We start from the raw sequence: 18857 nt of genomic DNA, 5'->3' as shown, positions 1-18857 counted from the left end.
AACCTTTATTTTCAGCTCCCCAAATACTTGGGGTTTTCTGTTGGGCTGTTTATTTTGCAATGTTTATCTGTTCAAAGTTCACAGGCCTTAAACCTTATGCTAACTTGCTGACGCTATGTCTTACAGGATATAGGACTGTAGGTTTCTTGCATTATTGCTGAATATAATGCAAAGCAAACTATAATGTACAGCAGTACATATAATAAAGGCAAGCCAGCCCACTGGGATACATAGCAGTGAATATAACAAAGGCAAACTAGCCCACTGGGCTATTATGGGTATTAATGAACCCTTGTCCCTATTACATAAGATGAGGACTTTACCCTTAACACAACAGATAACAGGAAAATGGGAATTGCTACCTGCTGAATTAGTATAGGTGTATATGTATGCCTTTGGGGTCTGGCAAAAATTTAACCCTGTGACCCTGTACTCCAATTGATCATAACTATAATTTTGATATATTGCAATATTGGGATACCAGCCTGTCATGGTATAAACCCCCACTCTGAACCTTAGCGTCCAAAAGATGGGGTACCAGCTTGAATTCCTCTAAGCTTGATTACCAGCTTAGAACTTGTAGTGCTGCCACCAATCAGGAATTCCAGTGCCTGGTACACTCTGGTCCCCCCAACCTTGCCCGGAGACCCCCAAGACCCAGACCCTCTGGATCTTAACACAAGGAAAGTAAACCCTTTCCCCCCTCGTTGCCTCTCCCAGGCTTCCCCTCCCTGGGTTACCCTGGAAGATCACTGTGATTCAAACTCCTTGAATCTTAAAACAGAGAGGAAAATTCACCTTCCCCCCTCTCTCTCTCTCCCCCTCCCAGACTCTCCCTGAGAGAGAAAGTAATTCTAACACAGAGAGAAAATTAACCTTTCTCTCCCCCTTCCCTCCTTTCTCCCCACCAGTTCCCTGGTGGATCCAGACCCCGTCCCCTGGGGTCTCACACCAGAATAAAAAAACAGTCAGGTTCTTAAACAAGAAAAGCTTTTAATTAAAGAAAGAAAAACAGTAAAAATTATCTTTGTAAATTTAAGATGGAATATGTTACAGGGTCTTTCAGCTATAGACACTGGGAATACCATCCCAGCCTAAGTATACAAGTACAAATTAAAATCCTTTCAGCAAAATACAAATGTGAACTCCTTCCAGCCAAATACACATTTGCAAATAAAGAAAACAAACATAAGCTTAACTCGCCGTATCTACCTAGCACTTACTATTCTGAGCACATAAGAGCCTGTATCAGAGAGATTGGAGAGAAACCTGGGTGCACGTCTGGTCGCTCTCAGAACCCAGAGAGAACAACAACCAAACACTAACAGCACACACAAAACTTCCCTCCCTCAAGATTTGAAAGTAACCTGTCCCCTGATTGGTCCTCTGGTCAGGTGACAGCCAAGCTCACTGATCTTGTTAACCCTTTACAGGCAAAAGAGACATGAAGTACTTCTGTTTTATTAGCCCTTAACTATCTGTTTGTGACACAGCCACTTCACTATATGTTAGCCTCCACATACAAACCTATTGCTTGGTTAGCCTGGCAGGCTACCAATGATGATAACGGATTTTATGGTACCTTCCTTCTGACCACACCTCAAACATATTGTATCTGCCAATGTGCTGATACCCCTCTTCAGAGCAACAGGCCATCGGTGGAATTTTCCTGTTTAGGTGATCAACTACCAGAGGAGATAAATTGCTACGTGTATTATACATTGTCTTCAAGGTGTCCTACTGAGTGGGTAACTGCCAAGTGACCGAACACGTTCTGACCTGGCTTGAACACAGGCAACGAGGCTGTGAACAGGACACACAAGATTTTGCCATGATAATCTTAGTTAAATAAGAGTTTTATTTAGGGTGCAGTGTTACAGACCCCAGACCTGAATTGCTTTCGGTGGCACTTTTGACAAGAATTAAATAAGTGGATTTCCTGTTTTAAAAACAGTCATTTACGATACAATGTAGCTATTGCTAATCCATGGTGAAATGTGGGACCTTTTCCAATCCTATAATTATAGGATGGTGTCATATGTGTATACTATATACAGAGCTGATTTATGCCCATTGCTACACTTGGTATAGATGTACCCACTCCAGAGTTACTGATTTGAAGATAAACGTTTTTCCAGGTTACCAAAGGTGACGTGGTTACAGACGCTAGTGCACAGCTGAGAGTTGCACTTTTTCCTGGCATGCTCCTTTACAATGTGTCCCTTTCTGATACATAGACATACATATATTTATAGATATATATGACACCAACACTTCAGGCCATAAACTTAATACTGTCCATGTTCAGTCTTCCCCAGCTTTTGTATGCTGCTCACTGGGAATGAGAATATATTACCCCAATGCCAATACTCATGCAAAAAGGTGTCCTTGCACCAGTGCACAAAAGGTGTCTGTGACGGGCTGGGTCACAGAGACCCCTTTGGGGCTGCCAACTGATACGCTGAGATTACCTTTAAGCCCATTTTCCCTGGCAGCTTGGGACTCCAGTACCATGCCTTGTTTGAGCCAGACACACTAGCCTGTTACAAACACAGACCCAGGTCTGAACCACATCTCCCAAAAGCTGCAGGCTTACCTGAAAACAACTTAAGAAGTGTTCCTGCCTCCAACACTCAGGTGCCCAGCTCCCAATGGGGTCCAAACCCCAAATAAATCCATTTTATCCTGTATAAAGCTTATACAGGATAAACTCAGAAATTGTTCACCCTCTATAACACTGATAGAGAGAGATGCACAGCTGTTTGTTCCCCCAGGCATTCATACATACTCTGGGTTAATTAATAATTAAAAAGTGATTGTATTAAATCCAAAAAGTAGGATTTAAGTGGTTCCAAGTCATAACAGACAGAACAAAGTGAATTACCAAACAGAATAAAATAAAACACCAAGTCTATGCCTAATACAGTAAAAAGCTGAATACAGATAAAATCTCACCCTCAGAGATGTTCCAATAAGCCTCTTTTACAAACTAGCCTCCTTCTAGTCCGAGTCCAGCAATCACTCATGCCCCTGTGGTCAGGTCCGTCCTTAGGATTTATGGGGCCCTACGCAGTATTATTAAACTGGTGCCCCTATGCCGGATGGCAGCCCAAGCTCACAGTGTGGTGGGGGAGGGGGAGGAGGGACTTGACAGCAAAGGATAATGAGATGCCCAGCCTGCCTCATGGTGGCGGAGAGTCACAGTTCCCCGCAGAGACTTCCATGCACTCTCCCTCATGCAGAATGGACATGAAGAAAGTACCTAATTAAAAGCACTAAAATTTGGGAATAAAAAATGTCAGTCATAGGTTTTTTGATATGCCCTGAAGTTTGTCAGAGATTTATTTGCAAAAACTTCATAGTAAGGGCGAATCAGCTGTCCTGCTGAATACAACATTACATATAATGGAATACATGATGCAGCTCTTCTCTGTTTTACATTTTCTTCATCAGTATTTCTAAATTGAATTTATATTTTAAATGTACTCAAATCTTAAGCCAGCATTCCAGATTACTACATATTTATCTCACTGAAACAAAGACATTCTTTTAAATTAATCAGAGAGATTTAGTGTGTTCATAACAATGTTAATTGCTTTTAAAAAAAGGGAACAGTAATTTACTTTGTGTGATCTCCATAACAAGAGACATGGTTATGAAATTTCACCAACTTAAAAAAAATATGTTTCCAAAGATTTTAGGTATAACAAGGATTTTGTCTTACTAAGATACTGATTTTGCTGGAGGGTTCTTTTAAAACTAGTTTGTCGGATAGTCAGAAGTGAAGAAAGGGAACTCTTTGTCCAGCTACCTGGAAGGGAAGGACTGTTGTCCCTTTAAGGGCTCTCTTCAGTGGGAAGTGGGGGGAGAGGTAGTGAAGGGATGGACAGAAAGGACAGGAAGACTTGGAAGCACGTTTTTTTAACTATAGTAATTAAAATGTGTATTTTAGATAAGGGAGGTCTTTTGAAGGATTTATTTAAAAAACTGTGTCTGAAGATCCACACATTTAAGGCTAAAGATGATTGTGCATCTAAAGCTCTATGCAAGCATTTTTTAGAAATGTGATTTTATAATCTTCACCAGCTCACTAATGAAATATTTTTAAAGCAAATTTTAAACTAAGGTCCTGTAGACTGACATGTTCTGTGTAAATATTACATTAATGGACAACTGTTTTTGTCAGTAAAGTCAGAAACTGACAGTATAAAAATTTATTTGGGCATAAGCTTTCGTGGACATCTGATGAAATGGGTTCTAGTCCACAAAAGCTTATGCCCAAATAATTTGTTAGTCTTTGAGGTGACACAAGGACTTGTCCTTGTTTTTGCTGATACAGACTAACAGGACTACCACTCTGAAACCTGTCAGTATATACCTTGGGGTTGGCAAATGCCTGTTGAATGGCTTTATTACCCCTTGAATGTCTCTTTAACAGTTTCAATGTTGTGCTAATAGGTCTGGCAGGCTGGAGGTTTTTTCATTTTTAACTACTAGATTCCCTCCCAAGGAAGACTCACCAGGCTAGAGCAGCCATCTGTGGGAGCCTGCAGGAAGGGTCAGAACAGGGATAGGAAAACAAGCGGTGGACACTAAGACCCAGTGGTGCCCCAAATTTTCAGGTGCCCTACGCAGCTGCCTATGTTGCCTATGCTTAAGGACGGCCCTGCCTGTGGTTACTGTCCTTTGTTCCAGTTTCTTTCAGGTATCCTTTGGTGGGTGGAGAGGCTATCTTTTGAGCCAGCTGAAGACAAAATGGAGGTGTCTCCCAGGGGCTTAAATAGACTTTCTCTTGTGAGTGGAAACCCCCTCTTCTCTCTTGCGCAGAATTCAACTCCAAAATGGAGTTTTGTAGCAAGTCACATGTCCATGCATTACTCAGTCCTTACAAGCCAGGCCACATTCCCAGGAAAGCTCAGATGTGGATTAGCATCTTAATGTTCATTGTTAGCTAAGTGTTTCTTGATTGGGCACTTAACTTACAAATTCCTTTCTCAAGAAGCTGATCAAATGCCTTACTAAGGCTACTTAAAATCAAACCAGTACACAGCCAATATTCATAATTTTGAATACAAAAATGATACATGCATACAAATAGGAAGAATATATTCAGTAGATCATAACCTTTGTGGAGATATGTTACATGGCATATGTAGCATAAAACATATTCCAGTTATGTCATATTTACTTTCATAAACATATTTCCATAAAGCATTATGGGGTGCAATATCACAATGTCCTTGCACAGGGCTGCTGCTGTGGGCTCCAGATCACAACATACAGACTTCATCATTTGGAGGTTTATGCCGAAGTTTATTTTCTCAGCTTCCTTTACATGGTACAGACAGTGGAGCTTGGGAGTCTGCATTTAATTGGCCGAACCAATTGTTAGGACATCATGGCTGCTGCAGGGGAGGAACAATGCTGTCAGCGTCCTGGTGCTGGGAGCTAGTTTTAGCTTGGGTCCCCTCTGAGGATTTGTATTGTTGCTGAGTACCTGTAAAGTCATGACACTTTTCTAGTACAACATTGTGGCACTTGATGTTATGGGCATTTACTAGATTTGAATTGATAACTTAATTCCTTTAACTATTCCTAAACAAACCTCAGAGCGACACAAGTTATACAAATTTAAAATTAAATAATTAAAAAGATTTGTTCCACTATAAACATATCCACCCCCCTCTGATATGGGGATAATATTGAGGATCACCAAGTTATTTTAGCTAGAACTTGATTTTATATTTTTATTGTTTGATTATAAGAACCAAACAATATTATTATTCTATATTATAGTATCGTATATTGTATTATATTATATTTTATATACTATATACACAGGAGCGGTGCCAGGCTTTCTGGCGCCGTAGGCAGAATTCAGGGGGAGCCATTTTGTGTGCTCCCCACAGGGCGTGCGGGAACTTCCAGTTCCGCTCCTGTCGCGCTGCCGAAGAAGGACTCTCCGCCGAAATGCCGCAGGCGACAGTGGCAGTCATTGAGCTTCTCAATTGCCTGCTGCTGTTTTCCGCGGCACATCGGCAGAAGGTTCTTCTTCGGCGGTCGACCAGAGTGGAACCGGAAGCTTCCGTGCGCCTCATGGGGAGCGCGCAAAATGGCTCCCCCTGAATCCTGGTACCCTAGGCGACTGCCTAGGGTCACCTAATGGAAGCGCCGGCCCTGTATATACATATTTTATATTATTACACTGTAAAACATTGTAGCTGTAATATAGCTATTAAAGGTAGAATTTTACATTAATATTATGGTGATTTGCCCAATGAACTTACGAATTTTTAACGTGGGTTCTGCCAAACAACTGGTTACATTGCCTGAGAAATTCCAAATCAAAATGATAGTTATATATAAAATAATTATGCAATATATAATATAATATAATACACTATACCGTACTATAATATATAATAATAATGTTGTTTGGGTCTTATAATCAAATTACAATTACATTGTTCATTGACAAACACACCTATATTTATGACTGATTTTTGCAAAGATGGAACCATCACTGATGTTTTATAAGGACACACCCATAGCGATTAAATTCTAATTCTAATTATAAATAGTGTGGTACTACAAAGGAAGGTGTTTTGTTATTAATATTTTTTATATTTTAATTTAGTTTTATTATTTTATGCACATTTTTGTGTGCAAAAATATTGTTTTTGCAACAAAAACTCCCCCAAATCATAATTTAGTCATGTGACACAAAACATAGAACTCACTGTGATGGGCCGGATCACAGAACCCCCCCTTGGGAGCTGCCAACTGATGTGCCAAGAATACTTCTGCCCCTGCTTTCCTGCCTCATCAGCTTAGGACTTCAGTGGCCTGCCTGGTTGGAGCCAGACTCGCTAGCCTGCTGCAATCCTGGACCCAAGTCTGAATCATGTCCCCTAACAGCTGCAGGCTTAACTGAAAGAGCTAACAGAAGTGTTCCTGTCTTTAACACTCAGATGCCGAGCTCTCAATGGGGTCTAAACCCAAATAAATCCGTTTTACCCTGTATAAAGCTTATACAGGGTGAACTCATGAATTGTTCACCCTCTGTAACTCTGATAGAGAGCTATGCATGGTTGTTTGCCTCCCGCAGGTATTAATACACACTCTGGGTTAATTAATAAGTAAAAAGTGATTTTATTAAATACAGAAAGTTTGATTTAAGTGGTTCCAAGTAGTAACAGAACAAAGTAAGTCACCAAGCAAAATAAAATCTATGTCTAATCAAACTGAATACAGATAATCTCACCCTTAGAGAGGCTTCAGTAAGTTTTTTCTTCAGACTGGACACCTTCCAGGCCTGGGCACAATTCTTTCCCCTGTTCCAGCTCCTGTTCCAGCTCAGGTGGTAGCTAGGGGATTCCTCATGATGGCTTCTCCATCCCCCTTGTTCTGTTCCCCTTTATATATCTTTTATATAAGACGGGAATCCTTTGTCCCTCTCTGGGTTCCCACCCCCTCCTCCTCAATGGACAGACACCAGGTTAAAGATGGATTCCAGTTCAGGTGACATGATCACATGTCACTGTAAGACTTCGAGCCTTCATTCCTCCCAGCCTGACTCACAGGAAGGCTCCCCTGCAAACCGAGCCATCCACAGTATATTGTCCTGGTTGATGGGAGCCATCTAGATTCCAAACCACCATTAATGGCCCACACTTTGCATAATTGCAATAGGCCCTCAGAGTTATAGTTCATATTTCTAGTTTCAGATACAAGAGTGATATATTTATACAAATAGGATGACCACACTCAGTAGATTATAAGCTTTGTAATGATACCTTACAAGAGACCTTTTGCATGAAGCATATTCCAGTTATATTATATTCACACTCATTAGCATATATTTATAAAATCATATAGAGTGCAACGTCACACTCACAGACACATAATTTCAATATACCAGCAAACCATACCACCAATGGATTAAAGATTGTTATTCAGAGCAGGTCCAGGAAACCTAAGGGTTGAAATCATTAATCGTTTCAGGTTTATACCTTGGTTTGCCTCTAAAAAGATCTAATGATTTAGTTAGAAGCCAAATATGTTTTCTTGCATCTTTAAACCCTAGATGAAAACACAAGTGGGTAAGAGAGAAAAAATATTAACATGTATTAACTTTATTTGTTTAGGCTAGGTAAAGGGCAAATGACAAGAGATAAGTCGAATATTTTCTTTTAGTGAATTAAGAATTGTAACAATAACTATGATTTAGATTGCGGGTAGCAAAAGCGGTTGCATTTTGCTTCAATACTACTTGTGTGAAGCAGAAAGATTATATGTTGCCGGCTTCCTTTACCGTGCTGGGTATGTCTGAAATTGCAATTAACGTGATACCTATTTTTGGAATCATGATCGCAGCAACTGATTTAAACTCCAACATTTTGTGGCTGCAATTTGGCTAATACAAAGATACAAGTAACAAAACAATATTAATACTTGAATTTCACCTAAGGTGTGTAATTACCATCAGTTTTTTTCCCCTACTGCCTCCCATTTACGGTGTGGGGGCAGTAAGCAAGATTTTGCTTTACCTTGTACATGTACTTTAGACGTAGCCCAATGAATGTAAAAGGATGTGAGGAGCTCCCATCGCTGGAGAAGAATGGGGCCAGGAGGTGGGGATTCAGGCAGGGACAGTCTGATCCTGACCGCCCTCTGCTGCCTCTTGTGTCTGAATGTGTCTACACTCCTATGAGGTGTGACCCGAGACATCCCAGAATGCTTAGCACTCACTGGGCTCCGCCAGCAGTACTCTGAGCACTCCCTGGTTGGAGCAGAGGATCAAGGCTGTGTGGAGCTGTGTGTAACTTAGCACTTACCCAGGCCCTGAATGACTCCCTCTGCCTGAGAGTTAGTTCTGACCCCAGCTGACCTCTGTCTATGTCAGGTGCTTATTTGGCCCCATTGTCTTAATATGTGGGCACCTCACAATCTCTGATGGGTTTATCCAAGTGGGCAAGTCACTTGGTATGTCTGGGCCCCACTTCCCCATTGGTAACCCCGGGGGATAATAATTTCCTTTGTCTGTATAGACAGTGACTTGTAAGAGGCAGACACTGTTTCTCACTGTGTGTCTGTGCAGTGCCAAGCACAATGGTGCCCTGATCTCTGTCACTGTGTGTCTGTGCAATACTTGCCTAATATACTAGTTGTCCTATATTTTTATTAATTTTAAATGATATTTTAAAGTTAAAATACAATAGATTATTGAAGAGCTGAGTTTTCAATGCTATTTCCATTGCTGTATACGCAGATGTCAGACAGGAAATACAGAGGATGTTTTGCAGCCAAAGGAGTTGGAGGATGTTCTGCAGTGCCTTAATTTAACACTCCCTTTGGTCACAATTTTCTTGAAATACCAAAAGGAAATACTATTCAGCCCCGTGATGACATCACTGCAGATTTTGGAATTGTTCTCTGGAACAGAAGATTTACTGCAAACTGAAAAGGTAAAATGAACATTTTAAGTTATTGATGAGGAATTTTCTCTAAATGTTCCAAGATTTCTTTCAGGAAGCTCATATACTCTCATTAGTGGCCACAAACTTTGCTGTGCCAAAAATGTCCATTAGTAAAACCGTGAATTGTCACCGAGGCGCCACATGTGATCTGACAGAGAATCTGCATAAATCTTCTCAAATAAAACTGCTCAGAACAGGCTAATTGAAAGAATGGCAAACATGCCAGAAACCTCCAGAGCCTTGTCTACACCAGGGCTCCCACTGGTGAGCCAGTGGTAGCAATGGTGGAATCTTGTTATGCAATTTCCTAGTGTGCATTCAGAGGAACAGATCCTCCTCTGGTATAAATTGCCACAGTTCCATTGATTCCAATGGAGCTTTGGATGATTCATACCAGCTGTGGTATCATTTACACCAGCTACTGATCAACCATCTCTACAAGCCTGTTCCAACTAATCCCTCCACCATTTAACACAGTTGTGGTCATTGTGTTAAGTGCAGCTGTGCTGAATGGTGGAGAGATTCATTGGAGCAGCTTGGAAGGGCTGTGGTTGCAATTTAAGGTGCAGTGCATGTGTAACTTGAGGGGTCCAGTGTGAGTGTTGAGGTGTGTAGACCGTGTCAGTAGCTGTGGGGGTTGTCAGTAATCTGGTCACACACATGACAGTGGTCTCTGAGGCACAGTGAGGGGTAAGTGAAAGCAAGGTCTCAGAAGGAATTCTCAGTGCACGGGTGAAGGGGAGGGAACTGTTTGCCTGTTAGGGGTGGTTTGTGTGGAGCAGGCTCAGTGTTGGGGTGTAGGCCAGGGGTAGGTAGCTCCTGTTTGCTACGCCTGACTGAAAACCAAATTTTGCCCTAGAAAAGAGAACTTGTTAGACCAGAGGCACTGAGTTTCTGAGTTCCCGGGCATGCTCTCCCCACTCCACCCCTCTCCCAAACCACCATCCCTGCCCTGCCTCTTTCCACTCTGCCCCACATCTTCCTGCCCCCGCTCTGCCCCCTCCCTCCAGTGCCTCTTGCATACCACTGAACAGCTTATCGCTTATTTTGGGGAGGTTCTCTGGCCTATGTTTACATGAGATCAGACCAGATCGTGACAATGGTCCCTTCTGACTTTTAAATCTATCAATCTACGAATAAGAACATAAGAATGGCCACACTGGGTCAGACCAAAGGTCCATCCAGCCCAGTATCCTGTCTACCGACAGTGGCCAATGCCAGGTGCCCCAGAGGGAGTGAACCTAACAGGTAATGATCAAGTGATCTCTCTCCTGCCATCCATCTCCACCCTCTGACAGAGAATAGGGACACCATTCCTTACCCATCCTGGCTAATAGCCATTAATGGACTTAACCTCCATGAATTTATCCAGTTCTCTTTTAAACCCTGTTATAGTCCTAGCCTTCACAACCTCCTTAGGCAAGGAGTTCCACAAGTTGACCGTGCGCTGTGTGAAGAAGAACTTTCTTTTATTTGTTTTAAACCTGCTGCCCATTATTTTCACTTAGTGGCCCCTAGTTCTTATATTATGGGAACAAGTAAATAACTTTTCCTCATTCACTTTCTCCACACCACTCGTGATTTTATATACCTCTATCATATCCCTCCTTAGTCTCCTCTTTTCCAAGCTGAAAAGTCATAGCCTCTTTAATCTCGCCTCATATGGGACAAGTAGCCCTTTTCTGAACTTTTTCTAATGCCAGTATATCTTTTTTTGAGATGAGGAGACCACATCTGTACACAGTATTCAAGATGTGGGCGTACCATGGCTTTATATGTAACCCTTCTGACAGGCCGAATTGATAGCAGCAAGGGCCAGGTTCAATACATAAGGGTCCCTTCCCTACAACGTAATGCAAACCAGCTCGAGCCCACACCCAGTGACCTGGGAAAATCTTACACACACATCCCTGGGTGCCTCTCGCAAGCACAGAGTCTCGGTGTAGCAGAAAATGTTTAATAACATGAGATAAACAACGTAGCATTAAATTGGGAAAACACTTCAACTAGGCCGTGTCCTTTCCCCTGGGCTCTTGAGTCCAGCAACCCAAAAATCAACCACAGTCCCAAAAGTCTCTGTCCTGGGTCAGTGCAGCCCCAGAGTTCAAGAGTCTATCTGCAGGTATTCCCACCCACCCACGCCAACCTGGGAAGAAAGGAGCACCTTACGTGGTCCGGGGCTGACTGTCCTGCGTCTCCGTGGGATTCTGCTTCCGCCTTCTCCATGAACTGCTCAGCTCTGCTCTACCAGCTGCTCTGCTCCACCAGCCATCCCGTGATCCGCTCCAGCTGTCCCCGCAAACTGCTTGGCTCCACTCGCTCCGTGGGCCACTTCAACCGTCCCACAAACTGCTCTGCTCTGCCAGCTGCTCTGCTCCACCAGCCGACCTGTGATCCGCTCCAGCCGTCCCCACAAACTGCTCAGCACCGCTCGCTCCTTGGGCACTCCAACTGTCCCACAAACTGCTCTGCTCCGCCAGCTGCTCTGCTCTGTAATATAGTTTCAGGCTCCCCCACTAGTTAGCACAGCACTCAGTGATCTCAGCTCAGTAATTTTAGCTCTTTAGTGATTTCAGCTCATAGTAGGGGAGCGCCAGTGCTGGTGCACCATTAGCCCAAAGTGACTTCAGCTCAGCAACCTGTAACTTAGATTCTTAAGGGAATCAAAAATCAGCTCTGATATTCAACAGTGGAGAGAGCAGAAGGAGGTGCAACTGGTGCTTCTGGTTCACACAAGGAGTCCACACCACCAGGTACAGACACCTGTCCCCAACCTGTCTGAATTCATTGGGTTTTGGCATGTCTCTTGTCTAGCGAGTGCTACTTAATTGATGGTGAGACTCTGTCATAAAGCAGTTTCAGAGTTCCTCATTCACATAATCAGGGTGACAACACTTTATTCCTCCTGCCCTAATAACAAAGAAATTGGTGATCCCACAGCTGTCAAAGTAGCCCCAATAACAAAGAAATTGGGGATCCCACAGCTGTCAAAATGGTTTGGCTGCCGTGGGCTATGCTAAGTGGGGTAGGTGTGCCTACGCAAACATGATCAGCCCCTGAAATTCTTTTCTACACTCGCCATAATTCACCAACAGATGTCAGGGTAGAGCTCATCCTGACTCTGCTTACATATATAAGGACAATAAAATAGTCTCTGTTTTATTCTCTATCCCCTTTTTAATGATTCCTAACATCCTGTTTGCTTTTTTGACCGCCTCTGCACACTGCGTGGACATCTTCAGAGAACTATCCACGTTGACTCCAAGATCTCTTTCCACATGAGTTGTAGCTAAATTAGCCTCCATCATATTGTATATATAGTTGGGGTTATTTTTTCTAATGTGCATTACTTTACATTTATCCACATTAAATTTAATTTGCCATTTTGTTGCCCAATCACTTAGTTTTGTGAGATCTATTTGAAATTCTTCACAGTCTGCTTTGGTCTTAACTAGCTTGAGCAGTTTAGTATCGTCTGCAAATTTTGCCACCTCACTGTTTACCCCTTTCTGTAGATCATTTATGAATAAATTGAACAGGATTGGTCCTAGGACTGACCCTTGGGGAACACCACTAGTTACCCCTCTCCATTCTGAAAATTTACCATTTATTCCTACCCTTTGTTCCCTATGTTTTAACCAGTTTTCAGTCTATGAAAGGATCTTCCCTCTTATCTCATGACAACTTAATTTACATAAGGGCCTTTGGTGAGGGACCTTGTCAAAGGCTTTCTGGAAATCTAAGTACTCTATATCCTCTGGATCTCTCTTGTCCATATGTTTGTTAACCCCTTCAAAGAACTCTAATAGATTAGTAAGACATGATTTCTCTTGACAGAAACCATGTTGACTTTTGCCCAGCAATTTATGTTCTTCAATGTGTCTGACAATTTTATTCTTTACTATGGTTTCAACTAATTTGCCCGGTACCGACGTTAGACTTACTGGTCTGTAGTTGCCGGGATCACCTCTAGAACCCTTTTTAAATATTGGTGTTACATTAGCTATCTTCCAGTCATTGGCTACAGAAGCAGATTTAAACAACAGGTTACAAACCATAGTTAATAGTTCCGCAGTTTCACATTTGAGTCTTTTCAGAACTCTTGGGTGAATGCCATCTGGTCCCGGTGACTTGTTACTGTTAAGTTTATCAATTAATTCCAAAACCTCCTCTAGTGACACTTCAATCTGTGACAATTCCTCAGATTTGTCACCTACAAAGGACGGCTCAGGTTTGGGAATCTCCCTAACGTCATCAGCCTTGAAGACTGAAGCAAAGAATTCATTTAGTTTCTCTGCAATGACTTTATCATCTTTAAGCGCTCCTTTTATATCTCAATCGTCCAGGGGCCCCACTGGTTGTTTAGCAGGGTTCCTGCTTCTGATGTACTTAAAAAACATTTTATTACCTTTTGCGTTTTTGGCTAGCTGTTCTTCAATCTCCTTTTTGGCTTTTCTTATTACATTTTTACACTTAATTTGGCAGAGTTTATGCTCCTTTCTATTTACCTCACTAGGATTTGACTTCCACTTTTTGAAAGCTGCCTTTGTATCTCTCACTGCTTCTTTTACATGGTGGTTAAGCCACGGTGGCTCTTTTTTAGTTATTTTATTGTGTCTTTTAATTTGGGGTATACATTTAAGTTGTGCCTCTATTATGGTGTCTTTGAAAAGTGGGCCTCTATTATGGTGTCTTTGAAAAGTGGGCCTTTATTATGGTGTCTTTGAAGAGTAGGCCTCTATTATGGTGTCTTTGAATCACACTTTGTTCACAATTTGGAGGGTTTGTTAGTACCCTTAAGGCCTTAGAAGAATTACTTTATTTTTCATGAAGTTTAGATTCTCAAGCATAAGATGGCAGCCCTAAAAAAAAGTGTTTGCTCACTGAATCACTTCAGTTTGGCCCAATTTGTCTCTTGAGCTAAGTCTACACTTGGCAGTTTAAAGCACTGCCATGGCAGTGCTTTAAAGGGACAGTGTGGTCATGCACGAGCACTGGGAAGACAGCTCTCCCAGCGCTCTCGGTAAACCATCTCGCGCTCCCAGCACTTGGATCTGTCTACACTGGTGCTTTATAGCACTGAAACTTGCTGCGCTCAGGGGGCAGCAGTGGTGAGTTTTCACACTCTTGAGCAAGAAAGTTTCAGCACAGTAGCTTCCCAATGTAGACAGGCCCTTGGTTTCAGTTATTTTCTCTTGTAGCTCCCGGAATTACTTAAATCTGTCATTTCCTCAGCCATCTGATAATGAGTTCTGCACAACTGAATTTTCCAGTGACCTGATATTTAGGCTTCTGAACAGTATCAAGTCTTGAAATGCAGTCTTGAAATTAGTGATTTTCTTCTCAAGTGTTTGATTTAATGTCTATAAAAGAGATGAAAAGCTGAGTTTACCGCTTCTGTAACTTGCTCCTTTTTTTATCTTCAAGGATTTTGGGGACCTTAAGCAGATCCAGAGGCTCAGAGGCTTTATGAATGTAGCAGAATCATGGATCCAGGAGTTATTCCCCAAATCACCTGAACAGGAAAAAGTCTTTTTTCATTATACTGACGTGAGTCCAAAAAAATCCCAGTGAGAATGATTTTTTCATTCCTATTAAAAATAGTCAACTGATAGGTTTGTTCTGTTTCTAGATGTGGCATCAGCTCATTTCCGCTGGACTGTTCTGTGACGACTGGACCCAGGAGTGGCGAAAACATGTTAAATCTTTGTTTGCAGAGTGGCTAAAAAGGGTGAGCTGACTATTTGAAAATCAGAAAGATGGTCTTTCCCTCAGAGAACTTAAACGGAGATATAGACAGATGGGGAAGAGAACAGTGGGACGATTATTACTGGAAGAATAAGCAACAGTAGCAGCGTACCATGGGAGACCATCACAGCATCACTTGTTTTTAAGGAGAGATTTAGAGGGAGGTGGCGTATGAGGGACAGAGTAGGGACCAGCCGTGAAGGTCCTGGAAAATAGAGTTGTGGAACATTTTTGGACAAATTTTTTTTTGCTGAAAAAAGCAAATTTGGTGACATCAAAACAATATTGCAAATTTGTGTTGATTTCACTCAGTTGCTTTGGTTAGTTCAAAACAAAACAAAACCAAACAGAAAAAAACAAGATTTTTGTTTTGATGTTTATCAACTGAAATGTTTCAAGTTTTTTTATTTGAAATGTGACTTTTCATTTAGAAATTTCCTTTGATTTTATTTTTTTAAAAATAGTTTTAAAATGCTTGAAATCCAAATGAAATGTTTGACCCAAAATAGATACTTTTCCTGATTTTTTTGGAATTGTCAGCAAACCAAAATAACCCCACAACTGTTATTCACATAGCTGAAGGCAGCATAGCATCAGTTGTGTTTAAGGAAATATTTAGAAGAAGAGTGATGAGAGGCAGGGTGAGTACCAGCAGTGCAGGTCCATAAAAGTGAAGACAAGAACTGTGTGCTTGATATGATGGATTGGAGAAAATGCCACAGTGTCAGGTGTGATGTGATCAAAGTGATGAACCAGGACAATGTTCTTTGTGGCAGGGTTTTGAACAGATTCAATGGAGGGTGGGTGGAAGATGGGATTTGTCCAGGTCAGAGAGGAGGCGGTTACAGCTGTGTAGATATGAGATGATGAGGGGCTAGGTGAGAGGATTAAGGGGTGACTTGATCACAGTCTCTAAGCACCTACATGGGGAACAAATATTAAATAATAGGCTCTTCAGTCTAACAGAGAAAGGTCTAATATAATCCAATGGCTGGAAGTTGAAGCTAGACAAATTCAGACTGGAAATGTGTAAAATGTTATCAGTGAGAGGAATGAACTATTGGAACCATTTACCAAGTATTGTTGTGTGTTCTCCATCACTGGCAATTTTAAAATCAAATTTGGATGTTTTTTCTAAGAAATCTGCTCTAGTTCAAATAGAATTAAATCAAGGAAGTTCTTTCAATGATGGGTTTCACTGAAGGTAATGTGCGTGCGCCACGCACCCAGAGTTTTTCAGTGTAGTGGCGTCTCTCGATCCATGCCTGTCTCCTTACATTGTCTGGTGGTTTTGCCAAAGGCGATAAAGGATGGGACAGTTCCTTCTTACTGCTGCATGGTCCAAGTCACAGCTTCTGCTGGCCTCTCACTCTTAGTGATGCATTTTCCAAATAAAATGGTTTTACTCTTAACTTAGTCAGGAATTTTAATAGTTTATGTAGTAGTTTCGTGTTTCTGAGCATTTCATAGAGTTAAGGACTGGGGACACCATTTTGGCAGTTTCCAAACAAAAATACCTCCAACCCCAGCCCCATCCAGTACCCATGTCTGGGTACTGCATATAGGCAGGATCTCCCATGGTGTTCAATAGTAATTTTCTTGTTTCTGAAAGTTCTGCAAGTCTCTGGACTTCCTGCCCTCGTTTGTTCTCCCTCAATGATTCCATTGTCTTCTTCATACCCCCACCTACCTAGGTACTGCTTGTTAATTACTTGAAGAAGAAGGGGAGGTTATTTACCTGTACCTGGAGGTTCTTTGAGATGTGTGGTCCCTGTCTGTATTTCAAACCCACCCTCTTTCCCCTTTGCTGTGGATCTGATAGGTCTGCAGTGAAAAAGGAATCAAAGACACAGTCGGTCCACCCTGCCCCTTATTGCCTCAAGCAAAACCACAATGTAAGGCAATGTAAGGGCGTATGCACAGACTAACTGATACTAGTACTTTGAAAAGATCCAGCTCTGGGCGCCCCTCAGTGGAATACAGGTAGTGACCACACATCTTGAAGAATCTCCAGTTACAGGTAAGTAACCTCCCCTTTCTGGTCTGTATTATACAGGAAGTCAGACTAGATGATCACAAGATCTTTCTGGCCTTGGAATCTATGACCTGATTCCTCATGGATTTGCAACCTGTGCATCATTTACACCCGTGCAAAGGGAAAGTAAACTGCCACCATTAGGGGCATGATCAGATGTCATTTCACCCCCACTTGACATAGGAGCGAATGATGTCCCACAACACAGGGAAAGGAGAGAATCAGGCCCATTAATATTTAAGGGACTGATTCATCACCATGTTACTCAACTCCTACACACTGAAATAATGATAGGAAGCTCCTCAGCTGGTATATATTGGCGTGACTCCAGTGTGGCCCTGCTGATTTACACCAGTTGAGGATCTGATGTCCGGGGATGGATCACTTGATAATTGCCCTGATCTGATCATTACCTTTGAAGCACCTGGCATTGGCCACTCCACCAGGAATACAATGGTTCATCTAGCCCAGTATCCAGGGGGAATTATGTGCCACTGCACAATGCAGAATTTTGCAGAAATTAATGTTTTTTGCATAGAATTCCCTTTCCCCCACAGAAATGGGGTGCAGTGCTACTGACTGCCACTAGGGGCCTCTAGACCTGTCAGAGCCCAGCTCACACATAGAAGATACTGCTGGGGCTGGGGAAAGGAGCTAGAGGGTTCCTGATGCAGTTCCCAGCATGCCCTGCGGGAAGGAGATGGTGGTGTGCAGCAAACTACACAAGCCTGGGACCCAGCATCAGGCTGTTTCTACCTCTGGGGGAGGGGGCAGAGGCTGTGAGTAGCGGGGAAAGGGGGCCCCCCTGCAGCTGGGCTCTGCACGAGAGGAGTTGTGGTGTCTGGCCCCCTGGCTGGGCTCTGGCCAGGAGAGGGGGCAGAGAAACAGGAACTTGGGTTGTCATAGGGGTTTCTTTAACTCTCTACTCCTGGGGGAAATCTGTATTGTTACAGATATACTTGCTGACAGGTATTTTGAAATAAATTAACAAAATAATTAAAACTGGTGTGATTATGTAGTGTTATTTTGACAAATAAAATTTGCAGAATTTTAAAATATTGTGCTCAGAATTTTTAAATTTTTGGTACAGAATTCCCACAGGAGTACCTTTGGTCAGTGTGGCCATTGTTAAGTTCCTATCTGATTCTTCATGTGGTTTAAGAAAGGTTTTTCTGAGGGTATAAAGGATGGTTGCATAACAAATGTTTCCTTGTTCTAGGTGAACCATAAACATCTGTTTGATTACTACTGGATTTTCATTAACACTAGCAAGTACCAAGAAACAGAACTGGAAAACTGCTTTTCACAACACATCATTCAGAGTATCAAAGGGCTGACAAAGAGCAAGGTATAGCAGAATCTCTCTTTCCTCCTGTGTAGCTCCTGCCTGACCTTCACTGAACAGAGGGACCAGAAGCCAGGAAATTCTGAGTTCCTTTCCCCACTCTGCTATGTTGGATGGTTTTTGTGCATGTTTATTGTGCTATTGGTCACACTTTATATGAGGGGAACACTTACAAATAGATTATAAAGGGTTACTAAATGATTAATAGGTGTTATCAGGGGAAATTTTTTGGAGGGGCAAATACTTTTTC

The 18857-nt window shown here is 42.1% G+C and overlaps 1 protein-coding gene across 4 annotated transcripts in view; it reads left to right on the top strand.

The window, feature by feature from the left end:
- LOC127052728 (E3 ubiquitin-protein ligase rnf213-alpha-like) overlaps nucleotides 1-18857 on the top strand; it is a 160543-nt gene that overhangs the window by 54446 nt on the left and 87240 nt on the right. For all 4 annotated transcript variants that reach the window (XM_050956653.1, XM_050956651.1, XM_050956652.1 and 1 more), the window contains 4 exons: nucleotides 9272-9467; nucleotides 14907-15029; nucleotides 15112-15210; nucleotides 18482-18610. In XM_050956653.1, the coding sequence (XP_050812610.1) occupies nucleotides 9272-9467; nucleotides 14907-15029; nucleotides 15112-15210; nucleotides 18482-18610 (547 nt within the window). The remainder of the gene's footprint in view (nucleotides 1-9271; nucleotides 9468-14906; nucleotides 15030-15111; nucleotides 15211-18481; nucleotides 18611-18857) is intronic.

The sequence above is a fragment of the Gopherus flavomarginatus genome, chromosome 5 (assembly GCF_025201925.1).
Source record: "Gopherus flavomarginatus isolate rGopFla2 chromosome 5, rGopFla2.mat.asm, whole genome shotgun sequence".
NCBI classification, from domain to species: Eukaryota; Metazoa; Chordata; order Testudines; family Testudinidae; genus Gopherus; species Gopherus flavomarginatus.
Note: the sequence above shows the minus strand (reverse complement) of the source record. Positions and strands in the feature narration are given on the sequence as shown.